Source organism: Sturnira hondurensis, unplaced genomic scaffold (genome assembly GCF_014824575.4).
Source record: "Sturnira hondurensis isolate 20B ecotype Veracruz unplaced genomic scaffold, ASM1482457v3 Scaffold0004322, whole genome shotgun sequence".
Taxonomy (NCBI): Eukaryota; Metazoa; Chordata; class Mammalia; order Chiroptera; family Phyllostomidae; genus Sturnira; species Sturnira hondurensis.
In genome coordinates, this window is record NW_028076953.1 from 3,946,867 (window position 1) to 3,968,524 (window position 21,658).

Genomic DNA, 21,658 nt, shown 5'->3' on the forward strand with positions numbered 1-21,658 from the left:
ACCCCTTTTAAGAGACTCTCTTCATGTTCTCTTCATGCTCTCCTGCCTCTCCTTTCCTTCTGGTAACCTTTGTACTGTTGTACTGATGAGTTTGTTTCTTTTGTCTGTTGGTTTGTTGCTTTAGGTTTTATATTCCACTTTAGTGTCATCATATGGTTCTTGTCCTAGCATGATATTCTCAAGATCCATGTTGTCACAAATGGCAGTGTTTCATCCTTTTCATGACTGAGTAGTATTCCAATATATATATGTACCACATCTTTATCCAAACCTCTACTGAAGGGCACTTGGCTACCATAAATAATGCTGACGTAAACATAGAGGTACATATCTTTATGAATAACTGTTTCCACTTTGGAGGAATAAATACCCAGAAGAGGAATTGCTGGGCCATAGGGTAGATCTATTCTTAATTTTTGGAGGACCCTCCATACTGCACCAGTTTATATTCCCACCAACTGCTTATGAGGGTTCCTTTTAAGGGAGAACTTCTTAAGACACTCAGCTGTCATGACAGGCTGAGGAGTACTCTACTAGTGATTGGATTGAAAGTGTGTGTTTAGGAGATGAGCAATTAATGCTACAGCATATGTTAGGGAATTGTTATGTTTACTTGATCTATAATAGCACTTTCTGTCTGTAGTTAATGATTGCCGAGAAAGACTGGGAAGTAACTCTACAGAAGACAAAGAGAAATTGTGGACCTTTCTTCAAGGTTCCTACATTCTGAATGAGAGGTATCTTAAGTCTGAATAGGATCTTTGCACAGCTGGGGGCGGGGGGAGTCTGGCTCCCCTGCCTATTCCAGAACACAGGTAAGCGCCATTCTCATTTCTGCAGGTGAGAGCACGGCACACGATTGTTCTTGTCTTCCACCTCGTCCTGGCAACGTCCCAAAATGAATGTTTACAGAACTTACAAAATAAAATTAAAAAACAAAATAGAATCAGGGGCACGTTGCGTTTACATTTGATATTCAACCTCTACACATTTTAGTGATTCCCAAGATCACTTTAACCATCAAGACGTTTTCCTTATAAATACAACTCTCCAAGTCTAAACCCAAAGATTTGGAAGAGGTTTCCTTGTCAGGGTTTCTCCGGTGAAGAGGCAAGAAGGAAGGTGACTGGGGTTGCTTATCTAAGGGGACTCAGGATAAGTGCAGTGGGCGTCTTTTCCTTCTCTGTCTTTCCATTTTGGAGACAGAGATCCGAGTGGCAGCGGCGGTGAGACTGTCTGAGGGCCGAGGTGCGGGGTAGAAGGGATCCCGCGGGAATCGGACGGGTGGTAGACCCTCTAGCTGTAGGACCCCGCCGACCCCTGGCCGGGAGAGAGCGGGTCCGCCCCGATCCCAGGGTGCACCGCGCTCCGCCCCCTCCCCTTTCCCCGTCCCGCCTCCCCTAGTCCCCGGCCCCCTCCCTGCCAGCTCCTGGAGGCGGGGACCCGGCGGTAGCTTAGGCTTCTCCGGTCGACTCTTTCTCACTCACTGGGGAGCCTGGCGGTGGCGGCACCTTCGGAGGCAGAGCTTCAGAACGCGAGCCCGTGGGCCAGTCAGTGGGAGGTCGTACAGACTTGGCAGAACGGACCGACGGAGAGCGGGGCAGCCAGACGGCCGAGTCGCTTCAAGTTCCGCCATGAGCTGGGGCACCGAGCTGTGGGTGAGTCCGGGCGAGGGGATCCCCGCGCGGATCCTGGCACCCGAGGGGTGCGGGCTAGGTGGGTGCCGCCGACCGTCGTGGGTCACGGCGCATCGAGCGGTCCCCGCCCCTGGCGCTGGCGGAGGTTGGAGTCCGGCACCTCTTTGTGTGCAGACCCTCTCCAGAGGCCGGGGGCGGAGGGGCTGCTGGTGTGCACACCCGCCTCTGCCGCCACGGTGGGGCTGAGGGCAGCGCCTTGGAGGGTGAGAGGAGCGGCCCGCGGGCTCCCGAGTCTGCCGCCGTCCTCTCCCGAGCCCTCTCCCTCCTCCGCCCTTACTTTCCCGGCGTCTGGCTGCGCGCGGGGCCGCGCTTCTGTGCCTTTGTATCTCCCCGCCTGGAGGCGGGGGAGGGGGCCCATTGTCCCGAAGGGGCGCTGTTCGCGGTCGGGGAGGGGCCCGACGCCCCCTGCCCGGGCGGGGGTCCCCGGGGCGAGGGCGTCGCCGGGCCGGGGCTGCGCGGGGAGCCTCCAGGCGCAGCCCCGTGAGGTCCGCCACTCTCGCTCCAGGTAGGGGAGTCCGGCGGCTTTGTTCCGAGCCGGGCCTCCGGCCAGTCAGGCCCAGCCTACACGCCCATTTCCCTCTTCTGCTCCGGGCTTCGGACTCCGCAGCTTTGGGGACTCCCGCTGGGCCACCTCTGGCTGCTACCTGGGGCTGGGGGGTGGGGGGGCGGTGGCTTTTGGGATCTGAATTAAATTGAGTGACAGATAGAGAAGCCAATTTTGCCAAAAGGAGTGTAAGGCTTCCCGTTTGCTTTACTTCTACCGTTGTTCTTTATTCTCACACGTTTTCCCTCTTCCCCTTCCTTCCTTGCCTTTTTTGGGCGCTGAAAGCTCCAGACAATGCCCAGTGTCTGAGCAGGGTGGACTATACTCGGTCGCAGAATTCGCTCGCGACGCCGCCACGGAAGGGTGGAGGTGTGAGGGCAGTGATTACACAGGTGCGGAGGAGAGACAGGGGGCGTGGGGGCGCTGGCCCGAGAGCCGCCGGGCCTTAGCCACGCCCCTGTTATCCCACCTGTGCATATTTTCCGTGCCTTTTGTTAACGAGGATCTCTTGAAATCACGGCAGAGAAAGGGGAGAAAGAACTGTTTAGTCTTCGTACGTGCTTGTAGGAATTAAATGATTTCAGGTCGGTTAATTGAAGGGCAAAACGTTTTGTTATTTTTCATATTTTACAGATTGGGAATCTTAGACCTGAAAGAGACTCTAGAATTCGTCGAGTTGAACACCTACTTAGCTGGCCTAGGACTCTCCTGTTACACTGGGGGAGAGTGTTTGCTTAGTCTGTAAACATTCCACCCAAAAGAAAATACCTCAGGAGCCTCTTCATTTCGTTTCTTAGATAGCATTAACTCCTCTTATATTAGGGAGGAATATAGAATAGATGAATTATGTAAAATTTAACCCTTTGGTTGGATTCTCAAGTGTTATTAGTCTTTTCCCTTTGGTTTTGTATATTCTATAATTGATTGTAGTGTGTGGTTTGGTACCTTCTATATTTAATTATAGTGTGCCATCAAAGGAGTTGGGTGTAGTTTTATTTTCCACTTTTATAGTTAGTATTTAAATTTTTATGTGATTAAATGACGGGTCAGATTTTTAAAAGTACACAAAGGAAAACAGTGGAAGAATATTATTTAGATTAACTCTTAATTTAGGTTCAAAAAAGTCACTTTCTATCACATTATAGAAAAACAGTTTTTAGGAGAATGTAATATTTTAGTGAAGACTAAAATACAATTTTTAATTTTTAAAATAGTTTATCTTATTGAATTTTTCCTATTACCATTCATCCTTGTTATATACCCTCTTCTAAACTCCGCTGCCACCACCTGCCCCAATCAACACACTGTTGTTGACATCCTTGAGTTCTTTTTCTTTTTTTTTGCTGGATCCGGCCACCCCCAAACCCTAATGTTTTTGAATTTTAATCTGAGAATATAATATATTCAGAAGCAATTACTGCCCCCCTACTGTCCCCTGTAATTTGGTTATTTACTTTTAGTATTTAAAAAAACTTATTCACCTGGCTGGTGTAGCTCAGTGGATTGAGCACAGGCCTGTGAACCAGAAGGTTGCTGGTTTGATTCCCAGTCGGGGCACATGCATGGGTTGCAGGCCAGGTCCCCAGTAGGGGACACATGAGAGGCAACCACACATTGATGTTTCTCTCCCACTCTTTCTCCTTCCCGTCCCCTCACTCTAAAAATAAATAAAATATATTTTTTAAAAAACATTCATTACTAGAAGGGAGGGGAGGGAGAAAGAGGGAGAGAAAAATGGATGTGAGAAAAATCATTTGGTTACCTGAGGGGCTGGGGACCAGGCTTGAACTGGCAATCTTTCCTTCACCCAGAATCACCCAGCCAGCTGGGCCACACAGGTCAGGGCTACTTTCAGCATTGTAATAGAAGAGCAATTTGAAAAGGTAAAGTGTAGAAGAGATGCGAATTTCTGTTCTAGTATCTTTTTGGGGGAATTATAAAAAATATTAAAAATTTTCTCTTAGAATTTAATCTCCATGTTTTAAATATTTTAGTGGTTTGAGGATTTGAGGGAAACATGGAACTAAACAATATAGAATCAACTAATATCAACTAGGTACTTAAATGTTACATAAGTAGGAGTTGGTGTAGAGGACTATTGGGATCAGAAGAGACCTTAGAAAAATTTGACTAGACTTCCTGTTTTCAGTTTTGAAAAAGGATATTGTGCTTCCAATGGATTGTAGCAGACTCCTATACTATACTATGTGCTCTTGCCATTGAGAAATTTGAGGTTGGGAAAAGTCTCTTGAAAGTTTGAATTTAGAAACCAGTTCTCATGTTATTGCACATTTAGAATCACATTACTGTCCTGAAGTTTTACTTGAGACCATGTTTTTACAAAAAATGATATGTATTGATGGTGATGCAGTCAAATTTAAGTTTATTTCTTATAATATTCATTGGAGTTGTATTGCTATTAATGATTTCTTATGTGTTATGTTAAAATTGAAAATAAAGTAATAGAGAGCCACTCTAATACTGATTCTGTGGGACAGAACTAATAGTGATAGGCTAAGTGGGTTGTGTCAGACTTTTCATGTGTAGTTGTGTGGGGATATGAATTAAACAGTTATAAATTTGAGCAGTGTTTTAGGGAATTTCTAGTGTTCCAAATGAATATTTTTTAAGTAAGGTAGAGATGCAGTTCTGGGTTCTATGTTCTCGGTAATGTCAAATGTAGAGTGGACAGTGTCTTTCTTCAGGATGCAATGTAATTATTAGGTAGAATCTTAGGCATTGTTTATTGTGTTCACTTCTTATTATCACAGGAAGAATGATTGGATCAGAAAGAATCCAAATATGAATGATTTCACAAAGTGCACAGCTTTTTGTAATTATTAGCTCTTCTTACAAATAAGGAAATTAATGATTGGAGTTCTTTGTTTAATCAGAAAGCTTTATTAAGATGGCATTTTAGTTTTTTGAGGAGCCAGTTAAAGTTCAACAGGAAAAAAATCCATATATGATTGTGAATGTATGTATAGGATAGTTTCCAATATCTGACTTCATTTATAGGGGCTTATATCCCTTTCTTAATGCCTTAGTTTCCTGGTCTATATGATTTTTGGCCCTTCGTTTTAAGAGTATATAATTTAAATGCTATTGTTATATTTATTATATTATTAGCTAAGTGTATTTGACAAAGCTCATGTCTTTTTGGGTAGAAATTGAAAATGTAGATTGGATTGGATAATAGAGTCAGTGGATTATTTAAGTTACAGCCCCAGTCTCAACAGTTTGATTATTCCTTATCTTTGTCCTCATAGCACTTTATATAGCACTTCTATTTTTAAAATTATATTGTAAGTGTACTAGACTTTTTGAGTTCTTGTGTGCAGGGATTGAGTTAATTTTTTTACTGACCAGTACAACGCCTGTAGGTGGTCATGCATGTTTTCTCCAGTTGAATTAATACTGTGTTATTTGAACTATAAGACGCACCTTCCCCTAAATTTGGGAGAAAAGGAGGATGGGTCTTATAGTCCGAATGTAGCTTTACATTTACATCAGTGAAATATTATGTTATTTATGTTATTAAATATTTTACCCTTTTTTTTTGCTTCAAAATTTTTTTCTATTTTCCTCTAAAACCAAGGTGCATTTTATGGTCTGAAAAATACGGCAGTTCCTTGCATTATCCAGAGTATTGGCTGTTGATTAACAAGTGCACTCTGGAGGAAGTCTTTGTGGAAGTAAAGGCCTTTATAGATGGTGATTGATTAGGTGGTCTAGATAACAGTTTAAGAAGGTCTAAACAAGCTGAAAGAAACCAAAAATGATAAAGCTAAGTTTTAGTACTTGGGTGTTTTTTACACATTGGGGAAGAACTGATCTAGAAGTTCTTGTGAGTTTACCTCACTGATAACTTGGGGATTTGACTGCCAGTAGTTGATGAAATATTAGGCCATGTTAATAGATTTGTCTAGGACAAAGGAATCGGTCCCATTGTAGTCTATAATGGTTAGACACTATCTGTAATACTGACTTTAGTATTACTTCAAATTTTTTTAGAAAGCGCTCATCTAGAGCAGGTTGACAAAGAAAACTTTTTTATCAGTGCAAACTGTGTTGTTTTTCCAAAGTGCCATGAAACTGCTGTAGGAATTTAGTTTAGAAAAAATAAAATTATTTGTGTCTATTACAGAGAAGCACTGTGCAATGTATGCTTAGGTTTATGAGGACTTATCAGATCAGCCCTTTGCAAGGAGCCCTTTGCCCGGAGCCCTTTGCCCTTAGAATTACTTTGACGTGATACTACTTTTTTAACTCCAAATTCTTCCTACATTGATAGCACTGTTCAGAATGTCCTGTGTTGACCAGTTCCTGTCAACTCCCTCCCTCCAGACTATACACTCTGGATATTATCTTTCTTAATGGGACTACCACCTTATGTTATAGTTATTTCTTATATATTCAAATCTTTGGAAAATGGTCATGGTAAATACTTATATTTTACATTCCATTTTGTTGCTAGAAATTATCGTGTTTAATATTACAGATGCTTTATAAATGTTGTTATTCCTTCAGGAGGGTGAGAGTTAAGACACCTTTTTATGCCACCATTCTCACCTGACTAAGACGAGGTGGGAGCTGGAGAGTTGTCTCTGAGCAGGATCTCCTGTGCATTGCTGTTTCCTTAAACTTTCATTTCCATTCCCCTTCCTTGCCTTTATCTTAAAACATTTATGCTTTGTCCTTCCCCTAATCTATAAAATGTGGGTTTGGCTGGAGACTTAAAACCCTATTCTACCAATTGTTTCCTATATATCAACCCATGTTTCCAGGCAGAACAGAGGCCAAAACAATAGCAACAGTTTATAATTATGGAACACCTATGTGTACCTACAAGTGGTATCTTATTTAATAATCTACCGTCCTTAAACATTTTTGGCTGAATAGCAAAAGTGAAAAATTCTGTTTTGAGGGACATAATCATACCTCTGGCATTTAAAAACTAGTACAAAAAGATTATATGAAGGTTTTGTTTTATAGGAATCAAAAGCTGTTCTATCAATACATATTATTAGTTCAGACTATGTACAGTGTATCAGATATCAAAAAGGTATTTGGCATAAGGGTTTTTTAAAAAATATATATTTTATTGATTATGCCATTACAGTTGTCCCATTTCCTGCTTTTCATTCCCCTACACCCTCTCTCCCCACATTTCCCCCCTTTAGTTCATGTCCATGTGTCATAAGTTCTTTAGCTTCTATATTTCTCACACTACTCTTGCCCTCTCCCTGTCTATTTTCTCCCCACGGTCTATGCTACTTATTCTCTGTACCTTCCCCCGCCACTTCTTCCCACTCCCCTGTTGCTGACCTTTCATGTGATCTTCATTTCTGTGGCTCTGCTCCTGTTTGAGGTGTCTGCTTAGTTTGCTTGTGTTTTAAGTGTGGTTGGTAATAACTGAGTTTGCTGTCCTTTCACTGTTCATATTTTTTATCTTCTTTTTGTTAGATAAGTCCCTTTAACATTTCATATAATAAGGTCTTGGTGATGATGAACTCCTTGAACTTGACTTTCTCCTTATCTGAGGGGCACTTTATCTGTCCTTCCATTCTAAATGAAAGCTTTGCTGGATAGAGCAATCTTGGATGTAGGTCCTTGCCTTTCATGACTTGGAATACTTCTTTCCAGCCCCTTCTTGCCTGTAAGGTCTCTTTTGAGAAATCTGCTGACAGTCTGATGGGATCTTCTTTGTAAGTGACTGTCCCCTTATCTCCTGCTGCTTCTGGAATTCTCTCCTTCATTTTAATCTTGGTTGATGTAATTATGATGTACCTTGGTGTGTTCCTCTTTGGGTCCACCTTCTTTGGGACTCTGAGCTTCCTGGACTTCCTGGAAGTCTATTTCCTTTGCCAGACTGGGGAAGTTCTCCTTTATTATTTGTTCAGATAACTTTTCCACTTGTTGCTCTTCCTCTTTCCCATCTGGTACCCCTATAATTCAGATGTTGGAACGTTTAAAGATGTCCTGGAGGTTCCTAAGCCTCTCCTCATTTTTTTTAACTCTTGTTTCTTCTTCATTCTTTTCTGTTTGGTTGTTTCTTTCTTCCTTCTGACCCACTCCATTGATTTGAGTCCCAGTTTTCTTTCCGTTACAGTTGGTTTCCTGTGCATTTTCCTTCATTTCACTTAGTTTAGCCTTCATTTTTTTCATTCAATTTGTGACCAGAATCAACCAGTTCTGTGAGCATCCTGATCACCAGCGTTTTGAACTGTGCATCTGATAGGTTGGCTATCTCTTGGTTGCTTAAAAGTATTGGCTCTGGGGCTTTGATTTGTTCTTCTGTTGGAGCCATTTTTGGTCAGGTCACGCCCTCCATAAGGAGGGTTTTGCATATGGGGATTCCTAAGAAGTTCCCAGAGGGCAGAGATCACGTCTTACTCATTAGTTATTCATTGCCTGATTCTTTGCTGTACCCTTAGCTTAGCACACTGGTTGGCATGGAGCCTGACACTACCAGGATCTGTAGTAAATGTTTGCTATACTCACCTGGGTATAGTGGTTAGTTAGGTTTGGCTTGAATTTAAGTGTAGGATGCCTGAAATTAGTGATGAATTGTAGAATGGGACCAGGCTAAAATGTCCACGTGGCTGAATGCTTGATGCAAATTCATCAATTAAGTGTGTATGTGCGAACAGAGTTATGCATTAGCATATAATTAACTCAATTTTTAGACTATTTAAAAATCCCATGGGAGGAAATCTTCATTTGTTAAATAGAAGGGATTATCTCTTCTGAATCCTTTGGCCGTAGTAGGAGGAATCCCAGTGGGTCTTAAGACATGAGAGTTGTACTGATTCAATTAGTTCTGCAAGAATATCTGAAGCATTTTGTTCATCCCTTTAATAATATGTTACTGGTTCTGAAATCAGTTGTGTTTTTTAACACATTATTTCTGCAATTTGTTTTGTACTGTTTTTTTCCCTTTGTCTCTTATCTATGACTTACTATTTTTACTTTATCAATTTCGTTCTAGTGTTTTTCAGAGGATGAGAGGTGTTCATTGGGAGAATGCAGTTAAGTTTTCATTCTCCACATTTGCTTTAATTACTGTAATTTTATTAGCTGGTTTATGGACTGTTTCTCATATAATAAAAATAGGTTACGATATTTTGAGATATCACTTCTTAATTAATGATAGAATGGTAGATGCTTTAAAGTTGAAAATTAATGCTTAAAATAATCTGTTGGTGTTACAATTAATTTTAATATTGTCATCTGTGCTTTTAAGCATTTTCCTTTTTTCTACAATAAGTTGTGTTACTTCTGTGACTATTTTTACAGAATTTTCATAGTTCTTTGAAACCACCTCTTTGTAAGATTATATCTGACTGGTTTTTGTAATGTGGGATTCAACATTTATATGTTATTTGACTCTTTTTTGTAATATGAGATTCAGATTTAGAATTTGTATTAAGCCCAAGAGAAGGAAGTCTAGAATAATAAAAGTAAAGGTTTTTGTAAAATGTCCTTATAGAATCCAAATTAGTCATTAATAATTGGCACTTAGGAGCAATTTTTCCTTAAGTTCCTATTAGAGAACTAATCATCAAAATTTAACAGTACTTCATGAAATATGTGAAATGTTATGTATTTGTTATAGTTTGAAAAAGCATAATGTATAGGATCAAATTTTCCTATTTTGGCACATCTGGGTGTCGGCCTCATCCCAGGCCAACACCCAGATTATAGGATATGGGGCGGAGGAACTTGTATACAAGCTTGTGTACTTGGTACCATCTGCACACAGAGACATCACCCACTTTAGTGACCATTGCCTTTTCACAGAGGTGGAAGTCCAGGTAGTTCTGCCATCAGTTCCTGGTCTGGTTCTGACTGGGGAAGAGGCTGTCAAAAGGCAGGGCCAGTGTGGTACTTCCTGATTCTTGTCTTGATGTCTCCTGCCATGTTGCTGACTCCTAAAGATGCCCCTGAAACTGCTCGCAGCTCAATTTGATTTCCAGTGAAGTGGTAAATAGCTTGTAAGGAAACACAGAAACCATTACTTTGGAACCAACCTTGTGGACTTAGACTGTGACCTAAATTAAGTTAGCACCCTTTAATATTTGCCAAAGGTAAATATAATTAATATTTGTTAACTTTTTAATCTGAAAAATTCGTTTTTACCTTTATTTTTAAAGAGTTTTATTGAAAACAACATTCAAACACTTAAGTGTACAAATTTTCTACTCATATGTGCAACATTTTTTAAATGAATATACTCATGTAAGTCCCACAAAGATCAAGATAGATTCTCTTTTATGCCATTCGTAAATACACGCTCCCTCAGTGTAACCACTGTTTTGACTTGGATTGCCATTGATTAGCTTTGTAGGTATTTTTTTACATCACATAATGATATGGTACTATATATTCTTTTTTTCCCCTAACTTAACTTCGTTTAGCATGATTTCTGTGACAATCAGCCTCCTATGGTTAGTTTGTAGTATTCAATTGTATGTATAGGATTTGGATTTTCTTCTGCCATGTGCCTGGGGTCACTTTTAGTCTGGGACCATCTTTAAACCAAGTTCAAGACTTGAAATTCCATTGTGTGGTTGTTGGATTTTGATACTGCCCCCTTAACTCTTGATATGTTATTAAAACAAAGATCCTGATTTTCAGGATTAGCAAATATCCTCAGGGGAAAAGTGCTTATATGTTGTTTTTCTTTTCTGTGTTTTCATTTTTGTTTCACTTAAAACTTTAATTTCCTTTTTTAAAAATTTATTTATTTAATTTTAGAGAGGTGGGAAGAGAGGGAGAAAGAGGAGAGAAATGTTGATGTGCATGAGATACATCGACTGGTTGAATTGGCCTGCAACCCAGGCACGTGCCCTGACTAGGAATGAACCAGTGACCTGTTTGCAGGCCAGCGCTCAATCCACTGAGCCACACTAGCCAGGGCTGACTTTAATTTCTAATAGCTACTTGCATTTTGGAGCAATATCTTCTTTTAGTTCTTTGTGTTTATCAAAGAGAGGTTTTTGTTTTGTTGTGTTTAGGTTTTTTATTCTTGCATAATATCCATAGCCTCCAAGGTGCCTTTTTTTTCTCTTTATGACTTTTGGTTCCTGTCTTTCATGTTGGAAACTTTCCTTAAATATTTAGTGATCTCAGAACCCTAAAAAGACATCTATCAAGATTAAGGCCTACTGAGCTCTATACACCAAATCTGTAAGTTTAGGGTTTAGGCTGTGTGAAGTTTTTGATCCCTTTAAGGGATTTTGCATGATACCTTGCCTTGGGATTGTTCAGATCCTCTACCTCTTTTCCAGTCCTATTGTGAAAGCCCAGGAGGTGCACTGTTCTTTCTAAGGGGTGCTGTAGTTGTTCTTTTGAAGTCACATTTATCCTGGCTGTTTATAGGATTGGGAGCCACATTTGATTTTTTTTTAAACACAGGTACTTATATAGTTTATTTGTTTTATGTAGCAAGAACTTTGGAGGTAGACAGTCACTGGCAAGGGTTCATAAACTCAGCACTATCAGGGTCAGCATCTGTGCAGCTGTTTTGGAAATTTCCCTCAGGATTACAAGATGGTACAGCTCCAACCATTATGTCTGTATTTAAGGAAAGAATAAAAAAAGGAATAATACCAACTTATCTGCCTGTTTATTGGGAAGGCTAAAGCTTTCCGGGGCTCTACAACAAACATGCCCTTAGGTCTCACTGTCCAAAGTTCTGCACATTGTCACTTGAAGAAAATTAGGGTTCTATTAGAAAGGAAGAAGGGGGATAGGTATGAGACACCCCAGAACATAGCATTTAAGGTCTCTGTCCCCAATGAGTTAATGGCTTTGTGGAAGATATATATATACATACATGTACATGCATATATGTGTGTACATGAAAAATAGTGCATGAGTTAAGAAAAGGCTATAACTGACAAAGCAGATATTTTAGAGATGAGGTTTTTAGGGGTCTAATACAGCCCATCATTGTTTTAAGAGGCCTCACAGTGAAGGCTTATGTGTCTTACCTGGAATCTGTGGGCTGCTGCTTGCTTGCTACATCATGCCGTGCTGATACCACTTGCCAGAGCAGAATGGTGTTTTGAATAAATGTACAGAATTGATGGGCAGGGTGTGAAGTTGACCAGACCCCCAGACTATGTGAAGGCACTACAGGGACCAAGGAAAGGGTCCTGAAATTAGAAGTCCAGAATTGTTTTCATGAGTGGAAAGTTTTCCTGAATGTTGGAAACAATAAAGATATCCTATAATTACCCAAGTTTCTGTCAATTAAGATAATATTAAGCTATAAAATTGCCTCCAGAGAGTATGAGCCATCCGCCTGGGACTTTTTTTCTTTTTGTTTGTTTCCCCTCTTTATTTTTTTAAATTTTTTATCATTCACTAGCAAGTTATTTATTTTTTAATTTTATTTTATTTTAATTGTTGTTCAAGTACAGTTTCCTGCCTTTACCCCCATCCCAGCCCTCCCCACCTCCCTCCTGTTTCCACCTCTATTTCCCCTCTTTAAATTGATACATTAGAACGGTACATTTATTATAATTAATGAACCAATAGTGATACATTATTATTGACTAAAGTCTACAGTTTACTTATATTTTCTTAGTTATTATCTAATGTCTTTTTCTGTTTCCACATTACATGTAGTGGTCATGTCTCTGTAGGCACTTCTAGCCTGTGCCATTTTCTCCAGCTTTCTTTGTGTTTGATGACCTTCAGAGTTTAGAGGAGTACTGGTCAGGTATGATGCCCCTGTATTGGAATTTGATGTTTTTCTCATGATCAGACTAGGGTTATGACTTTTGGGGGGGGGAATATGTGTCATTTTTATCACATCATTTTAAGGTGCATGTTAACAGGATTTATCACTTAATACTGATCTTGGTCATTGGCCAAATAGTGTTTGTCGGGTTATTCCACTGTAAAATTATTTTTTCCTCTTATGTAAAGTGTATTCTCTGGGAAGAAGTCACTATGTACAGCCAGCCCACCCTTGGAAGTTATGGTCCTCTCTTTTAGGGTGGATTATCTACATAATTTATTTGGAATTCAGAAGAGTCGGGTATTTGTCTCCCTCCCCCATTTATTAATTTATTTAGTAATTTCTTTATATTAGTATGGATTTGGATATTTATTTCATACTTTGGGTTATAATCCATTACTACTTCACTTAGTTTTTTGCTCAAATTGTTCCAGCTTTGGCCACTGAAAGTTTTTTCAGCTGTGTCCCATAACATATCTCCATCAATAATGATATTTTAAAGTACTTTCTTCTTTCTGGGAATACAAGATGGTCTCATCTTGCATATTTCCTGCCTCATTTCCAGAATCATTAATTTTTTCAAAGAGTCCTGATTTCTTTTATTGAAGCATGGTATTAGAAACCAAGATATGGGTGCCAGATGTGCTCGTGCTACTGGTACTAAATTTCTTTTAGTCCCCTTCAGCTGATAAAACAAATATATTTGTGTATACTAACCTGCATATATACACATATCTACAAATATTTTATGTGTAACCCTCTATTTCTATGTGTAAACATCTGTATCTAATTAAATTAGTTCTTACTGATGTTGCCAACTTTATTCAATCACTACATGTATCCTTTCAGCCTCTCTTCCTTGCTTTTCTGTAAATTCACACTTTTAACTTCCTTCAGCTGATAGTCATTTGCTTCATTGTTCCTTTTCACTATACAGGGTCTGGCAGAAGTAAGACTTGCTTGAGTGTGGTTGGTCAGGTAATAACATGGGCATAATAATTTATAGTTTTAACTTGAACGTGTCATATGGTTTGTTTGAGTGTGATATTGTTATGTTACAGAATTACATGCTTATGATTTTGTAATAAAATATTTATTTATATTTTTAAAAAAGATTTTGTTTATTTATTTTTAGAGGGAAAGGGAAGGAGAGAGGGAGAGAAATATCAATGTATGGTTGCCTCTCATGCGTCCCCTGCTGGGAACTGGCCTGCAACCCAGGCTTGTGCCCTGACTGGGAATCAAACCATGATACTCTGGTTCGCCAGCCCACACTCAATCTACTGAGCTACACCAGCGAGGGCTAAAAGGTTTTTTTAATAAAAAGGGGCCTTATTTGTGCTGGACCCTTGTATAACTATAGCAATATCAGAGTTGTTAACTTCTAGCTGTTTCCCTTTCTATGAGGAACAACATTATCAACTAGAGTACAGTACTTAAATGCAGTTGCATTTCCATTTTTAACTTACAGACTCCTCATTTTCAAAGTTAGTTAGGTCAGCAACTTTCCCCCATCCTCTTAAGTAAGGTTGTTTAATACATTTATAGTATATTTTCTTACATGGGATCCTCTGACTTTACCAATGATTTTTAAAAATTTTGCATATATTGCCATGGCTGGTGTGGCTCAGTGGATTGAGTGCTGGCCTGTGAACCAAAGTGTTGCCAGTTTGATTCCCAGTCAGGGCACATGCCTGGATTTTGGGCCATGCCCCCAGGGGGGCACGTGAGAGGCAACCACACATTGATGTTTCTCTCCCTTTCTTTCTCCTTCCAACCTCTCTCTCTCTAAAAATAAATAAATAAAATATTTTAAAAAAGAAATGTGCATATGTTAAGATTTGTTCTTATATTGAGCGCAGGCCTGCGAACCAGACGATTGCGGTTCGATTCCCAGTCAGGGCACATGCCTGGGTTGCAGACCAGTTCCTTGCAGGCTAACTACCAGCAGGGGATGCACAAAAGGCAACCATACATTGCATTGATGTTTCTCTCCCTCTCTCCTTCCCCTCTAAAAAATAAATAAATAAAATCTTTAAAAAAAAAGATTTGTTCTTATAAATCTTCATCTGAGGATATGTTTGTTGATTTTATTTTTTATTTACAAATATACTTTATTGATTATGCTATTACAGTTGTCCTAATTTTTCTCCCTTTGCCCCCCTCCACTGCCTACTCCCTCAGGTAATCCTTACACCATTGTTCATGTCCATGGGTCATGTTGTATAAATTCTTTACTCCATTTCCTATACTGTACTTAACATCCCCATGGCTATTCTTTAACTATTTGTTTGTACTTCTTGATCCCCTCACCTCTTCACCCATTCTCCTACACCCTCCTCCCATCTGGCAACATTAGAATGGTTTCTGTATACATGATTCTGTCTCTGCCCTTCTTGTTTGCTTAGTTTGTTTTTTAGATTCAGTTGTTGATACATATGTATTTGTTGCCATTTTATTGTTCATAGTTTTTATCTTTTTCTTAAATAAGTCCCTTTAACAGTATACTAATGGTTTGGTGATGATGAACTCATTAATTTTTCTTGCCTGGGAAGCTCTTTATCTGCCCTTTGATTCTAAATGATAGCTTTGCTGGGTACAGCAGTCTTGGCTGTAGGTCCCTGCATTTCATGATTCTGAACATTTCTGGCCAGTCCTTTTAATCCTGCAGAGTTTCTTTTGAGAAATCAACTGACAATATCATGGGAACTCCCCTGTAGGCAACTAACTGCTTTTTGCTTGCTGCTTTTAAGATTCTCTCTTTATCTTTAACCTTTGGTATTTTAATTATGATGTGTTTTGGAGTGGGCCTCTTCGCATCCATCTTGTTTGGGACTTTCTGTGCTTCCAGGACTTGTGTATCTATTTGCTTCACCAAATCAAGGAAGTTTTCTTCCATAGTTTTTTTCAGATAGATTTCCAATTTCTTGGTCTTTTCCTTCTGGCACCCTTATGAGGCAGATGTTGGAATGCTTGAAGTTGTTCTAGAGGCTGCTTACACTGTCCTCATTTTTTGGTATTCTTTTTTCTTCTCGTTGTTCTGATGGGTTGGTTTTTGCTTCCTTATGTTCCAAATATTGATTTGATTCTTGGCTTCATCCACTTTACTGTTGTTTCCCTGTAAGTTATTCTTTATTTCGATTAGTGAATCCCTCATTTCTGACTGGATCTTTTTTATGCTGTTGAAGTCTTCACTAAGTTCCTTGAGCAGCCTTATAATCAGTGTTTTGATATCTGCATCTGCTAGGTTGCTTGTCTACATATTCTTTAGTTCTTTTTCTGGAGTTTTGATCTGTTCTTTTTTTGGTCCATGTTTCTTTGTTTGGTCATTTTGGCAGCCTCCCTGTGTCTGTTTCTATGTATTAGAGCTGCTGTGACTCCCTGTCTTGGTAGCATGGCCTAATGTAGTCCTGTAGGGTTATGTAGGGTCCAGTGGTGCAGCCACCCCTGTGACCTAAGGTGGGTCGTCGAGATGTGAACTTTGTGTGGGCTGAGTACATCTTCTTGTAGTTGAGCCTTCATTGCTGTTGGCAGGTCAGTGTGAGGGCTTTACCCAGGCCAGTCAGCTGCAAAGACTGGCTGTGACCACTGACCACCAACCTCTGCCCTCTGTTGAGGATCAGCTGTGCAGGGGCAAGGTGGTGGTGCTCCAACATGGTCTGTAGCTGTCTACTGGGTGTGCTGGTCTTGGGGTTTCCCAGGTGGTGCAGGTCAAGGTCAGCCACCACCTGTGTTTTGCCTGGGGCTACCCTTCCTGGACTCTAAAGCAATCTGAGATGTTTGCTACTTGTGTTGGGCATTGAGATTTCCAGTAAAAGCCAAGCTGTGTGTCTAGGTTGAATGCTGCCAGTATTGGACCCAGGGCAACTTAGCAAGAAGTAGGGATGTAGGGGGCTCACTGAGGCTGGCTGTTGCTTGTTTGAGAGGATTTAGGAAGTTGTGAAGCATGTGAGCCTAGACTAGCATTCATATGGAAAAGCCGCTGTTAACAGCTTGGATGGGCTGGTAGATAGATGGAATGGAGTCTCAGGGGATCTATCTCCAGAGCGGAGCGAACAGTGTTAGCCAGGTTGATGGAGTCTCAGGTATGGCACCTGTTCTGCCAGCACTGTGGCTCTGTAGGGGGAGGGTCCAGAAAAGAGATGTGGCCTCTGCCCACCTTTCTGTCTGGGAGAAAGCTATCCCCTATTCTTGCCTTGATCCAGACACTTCATTTCCTCCCTGTATGCTGTTGGTGCCTTTCAAGTTGCCTTGCCCAATGCGGGAGCTCAGAGGGAGTGAGTCTGAGTAAGTCCCTGTGTGGGTTCTTTAAGATGAACTGCTTGGGACTCCAGCAGTTTCTTCTACTAACTCAATCCCTGCTGGTTTTTGCATCCGGTGTTGTGGGGACTTACCTTCCTGGCACTGGAACCTTGGGGTAGGGGACTTGGTGTGGGGCTGGGACTACTCCCTCTCAAGATACCCCTCCCAAATTATATCCACCACACGTGGACGTGGAGGATATAAATCTAGTCCATTCTGTGTCTTTTGTCCTCTTAGCATTCTGGATGGATGCGGTTTCTTTGATTCTGTAGTTGTTAGACTTCTATTCAACTTGATTTCTGACAGTTCTGAATGATGGCTGTTTTATAATTTGTTATTTTGATGTTGTTGTTTGAGGAGGCAAGCCATGTTTACCTGTGCTGCCATCATGACTGGAATTTTCCCCGTTTGTTGATTTTAGAGAGAGGAGGGCAGAGAGAGACAGAGAGAAACATCGATGTGAGAGAAACATCAGTTGACTGCCTCCTGTGCACCCCTGCTTGGGATTGTACCTGCAAATTAGACTTGTGCCCTGACTGAATTGAACCCACACCCTTTTGGTGTACAGGATGACACTCCAACTAACTGAGCAACCCAGCCAGGCTAAGGTTTATTCTTTGTGCTGTGAAGTTCTGTATTTATCGACGTGTATAATGTTCTGTGTCCACCATCCCAAGATCATATAGAATAGTTGAGTCTCTTAGTCCTCTGTTGCCCATCTTATACCATTAGGATGGTTGTTATCAAAATAGAAAATAGCACACAGTGAAAGTTCACTGGTAGATTCCCAGTCAGAGCACACGCCTGGGTGTGGGCAGGGTCGCCCATTGGGGGCATGCAAGAGGCAACTGATCAGTCATTCCCTTGCACATTGATGTTTCTCTCTCTCTTTTTCCCTCCCTTCCCCTCTCCAAAAATAAATAAGTAAAAATCTAAAGAAAGAAAAGAAAAGAACAAGTATTAATGAAGATGTGAAGAAATTAGAGCCATGTGCACTTTTGGTGGGACTGTAGAATGGTAAAAAAAAAACCCAATGGCAGTTCCACAAAAATTAACCATAGAATTACCATATGATACAGCAGTTCCAGTTTTGGGTATAAATACCCAGAAGAATTGAAAGCAGGGTTTTGAAGAGATACTTGTACATCTCCCTCTTAACATTATTTACAGTAGCCAGAAAGTAGAAGCAACCCAAGTATTCATTAACTTTTATAAATGGATAATCAAAATGGTGTATAGATAAAATGAAGTATTATTACTCCTTAAAAATGTAGGAAGGGAATACTGGCATATGCTACAAAACAGATAAACTTTATGGACGTTATGCTAAATGAAATTAAGCTAGTCACGAAAAAACAAATATTGTATGATTCCATTTGTAGACGGCACCTCCCATAGTCATATTCATAGAGACAGGAAGTAGAATGGCGGTTGCTACGAGGAGGGTAGGTTGGGAAGTGAGTTATGATTGATGGGCGTAAAGTTTAGTTTTGAGCATTAAAAATTCTGGTGATGGATGATGGTTGATAGTTGCACAATATGAATGTACTTAATGTCCTTGAATTGTACACTGAAAATGGTTAAGATGGTAAGTTTTGTGTAAATGATTTTACTATGATAAAAATATTACTTCCCCTTGCCTGTACCTGCTGATCCTTTACTACCCAACCACTGATTTTTAAAAATAGACTTTTTAAAGAGCAATTTTAGGTTCACAGCCAAATTGGGCAGAAGGTAGAGGTTTCCCCTATATTTTCTGCTTCTATATATGCAGAATGGATTCCCCTATTACCACTACCTTCCCCCAGAGTTATAATTGATAAACCTGCACTGGCACATCATTATCATCCAAAGTCCATAGTTTACATTAGGGTTCACTCTTAGTGTTATACATTCTATGAGTTTAGAGAAATGTATAATGACATGAAGTCACCATGATAATATCATATAGGTTTTCACTGCCCCAAATAGCCACTGTTTTACCTATTCCTTCCTTCATCCTAACTCCCCTAACCACTGTTTTTTTTTCTCCTGTGACTTCTTTTGTTTTAGAGATTTTATTTCTTTTCAGAGAGAGGGGAAGGGAAGGAGAAAGAGAGGGAAAGAAACATCAGTTGGTTGCCTCTCATGTTCCCCAAAAGGGGAACCCGGCCCACAACACAGGCCATGTTCCCTGATAATGAATTGAACTGGTGATTTCTTGGTTAGCAAGCCAGCGCTCAGTTCTCTGAGCCATACCAGCCATGACATCTGTGACTTTTTATTGCCCTAAAAAGAAAGCTAGTCATACTCTATTTCCCCTTCTTCCTCAACATGAGTTTAGGAAACCACTACTGATCTTCCTCTAAAGATGTGCTTATTCTGGAATTTTATATAAATAGAATCATACAATATGTGGTCATTTGTGACTGGCATTTTTCATAAGTATAATGTTTTCAAGGTTCATGCATGTTATAGTGTATATTATTCTTTATTTTTTGTACTGAATACTTCATCATATGCATATGCAACATTTTATTAGCTCATTCATCAGTTGATAGACATTTGGGTTTATGTGATTGGCTATTGTGAATACTGCTGCTGTGAACATTAGTGAGTAAGGTTTTGTGTGGACCTATGTTTTTGTTTTTCTTGGGCATATATTTAAGAGTGCAATTGCTGGGTCATATGGTAACTATATTTAACTGAGGAACTAACTCTCAAACTTTTCTGCATTTTTTATTCTACCAGCAATATATGGTTTTGATTTCTTTATATCCTTGCCAGAACTTGGTATCATCTTACTTTGATCATAGCCATCATAGCTGATATAAAGTAATACCTCATTGTGGTTTTTGATTTGCATGTACCTTATGACAAATGATGTTGAGCATTTTTTCATGAGCTTTTTGTGCATTTATATATCTTTGGAGAAATGTCTTTTCACCTCAGTTAACTTTAAAATATAAATAGTCTTAATTTCTCATGGTGGTAATATTAATAAAGTTAAAAAATAAAAACCATCGATGGCATTATTGTATAGACAAAAGGAGAAGGAGAAATGTAATTGTGATGCTAAGAAGATAGTGTACATCTGATATTTATCCTTGAACTTGTCAGCCACTCCTTCAAACTAAGAAATGCTTGATTTTGGAATCTTATTTGGGAGACTTGAAATTCAAAGTATTTGTTAGCTGTGCTATCTTTTACTTTTGCAAGAAACTTTTCAGCAAACTGGCTATCTACTTGGCTTGCTTCCCTTTGCTCTATGATCGAAGCACTTTTTGTTGTTTAAATAAAAAGTTTTCTGCCCTGGCTGGTGTAGCTCAGTGGATTGAGCACAGGCCTGTGGAGCACAGGGTCGTTGGTTCGATTCCCAGTCAGGGCACATGCCTGGGTTGCCTCTCATGTGTCCCCTAGGGGGACACATGAGAGGCAACGGCACATTGATGTTTCTTTCCCACTCTTTCTCCTTCCCTTCCCCTCTCTCTAAAAATAAATAAATAAATAAAAAGTTTTCTTGTGTTGCTAAAGGTAAGTAGTTTCAGCTGTGAAAGGCCAGGAAGGTTGAGGGGATATTCCTAAAGGGGATATTTAAAAATAATGAAAGCTTTGTGTGTAATTCATACATAACCTCTTGAACTCTGAATTTTATTGCAAAATTTAGTTAGTGCTTGTAATTACGATATTTTGGTGGTTCTTCAGTTTTATTCTAAGAATAATAATGGTAATACTCTTTTTTAATATATATATTTTATTGATTATACCATTACAGTTGTTCTATTCCCCCCTTCATTCCCCTCCACCCGCACCCTCCCTCCCCCACCATTCTCCCCCCCTTAGTTTATAACCACGTGTCTCAAGTTCTTTGGATTCTATATTTCCCCCACTATTCTCACCCTCCCCCCTATCTATTTTCTACCTACCATCTATGCTATTTTCTGTGCCTTCTCCCCCCTTCTCCCCTTCCCACCCCCCTATTTCTAACCCTCCATGTGTTCTTCATTTCTATGGTTCCACTCCTGATCTAGCTGTCCTCTTGGTTTGCTTTTGTTTTAGGTGTGGTTGTTAATAACTGTGTGTTTGCTGTCCTTTCACTGTTCATATTTTTCATCTTCTTTTTCTTATATAAGTCCCTTTAGCATTTCATATAATAAGGGCTTGGTGATGATGAACTCCTTGAACTTGACCTTATCTGAGAAGCACTTTATCTGTCCTTCCATTCTAAATGAAAGTTTTGCTGGATAAAGCAATCTTGGCTGTAGGTCTTTGGATTTCATGACTTGGAATACTTCTTTCCAGCCCCTTCTTGCCTGTAAGGTCTCTTTTGAGAAATCCGCTGACACTCTGATGGGAAGTCCTTTGTAGGTGACTGTCCCCTTA

The 21,658-nt window shown here is 40.0% G+C and overlaps 1 protein-coding gene across 4 annotated transcripts in view; it reads left to right on the forward strand.

Annotated features, from left to right (window-relative positions):
* Positions 1 to 1,403: 1,403 nt before the first annotated feature.
* The window catches only part of FNBP1L (formin binding protein 1 like), a 112,082-nt gene continuing 91,827 nt past the window's right edge, over positions 1,404 to 21,658 (forward strand). For 2 of the 4 annotated variants that reach the window (XM_037045513.1, XM_037045514.1), the window contains exon 1: positions 1,406 to 1,658. In XM_037045513.1, the coding sequence (XP_036901408.1) occupies positions 1,635 to 1,658 (24 nt within the window). In that variant the 5' untranslated portion in view covers positions 1,406 to 1,634. Of the gene's footprint in view, positions 1,659 to 21,658 lie in introns of all 4 variants that reach the window. The other 2 variants (XM_037045516.1, XM_037045515.1) reach the window with 2 other exon arrangements.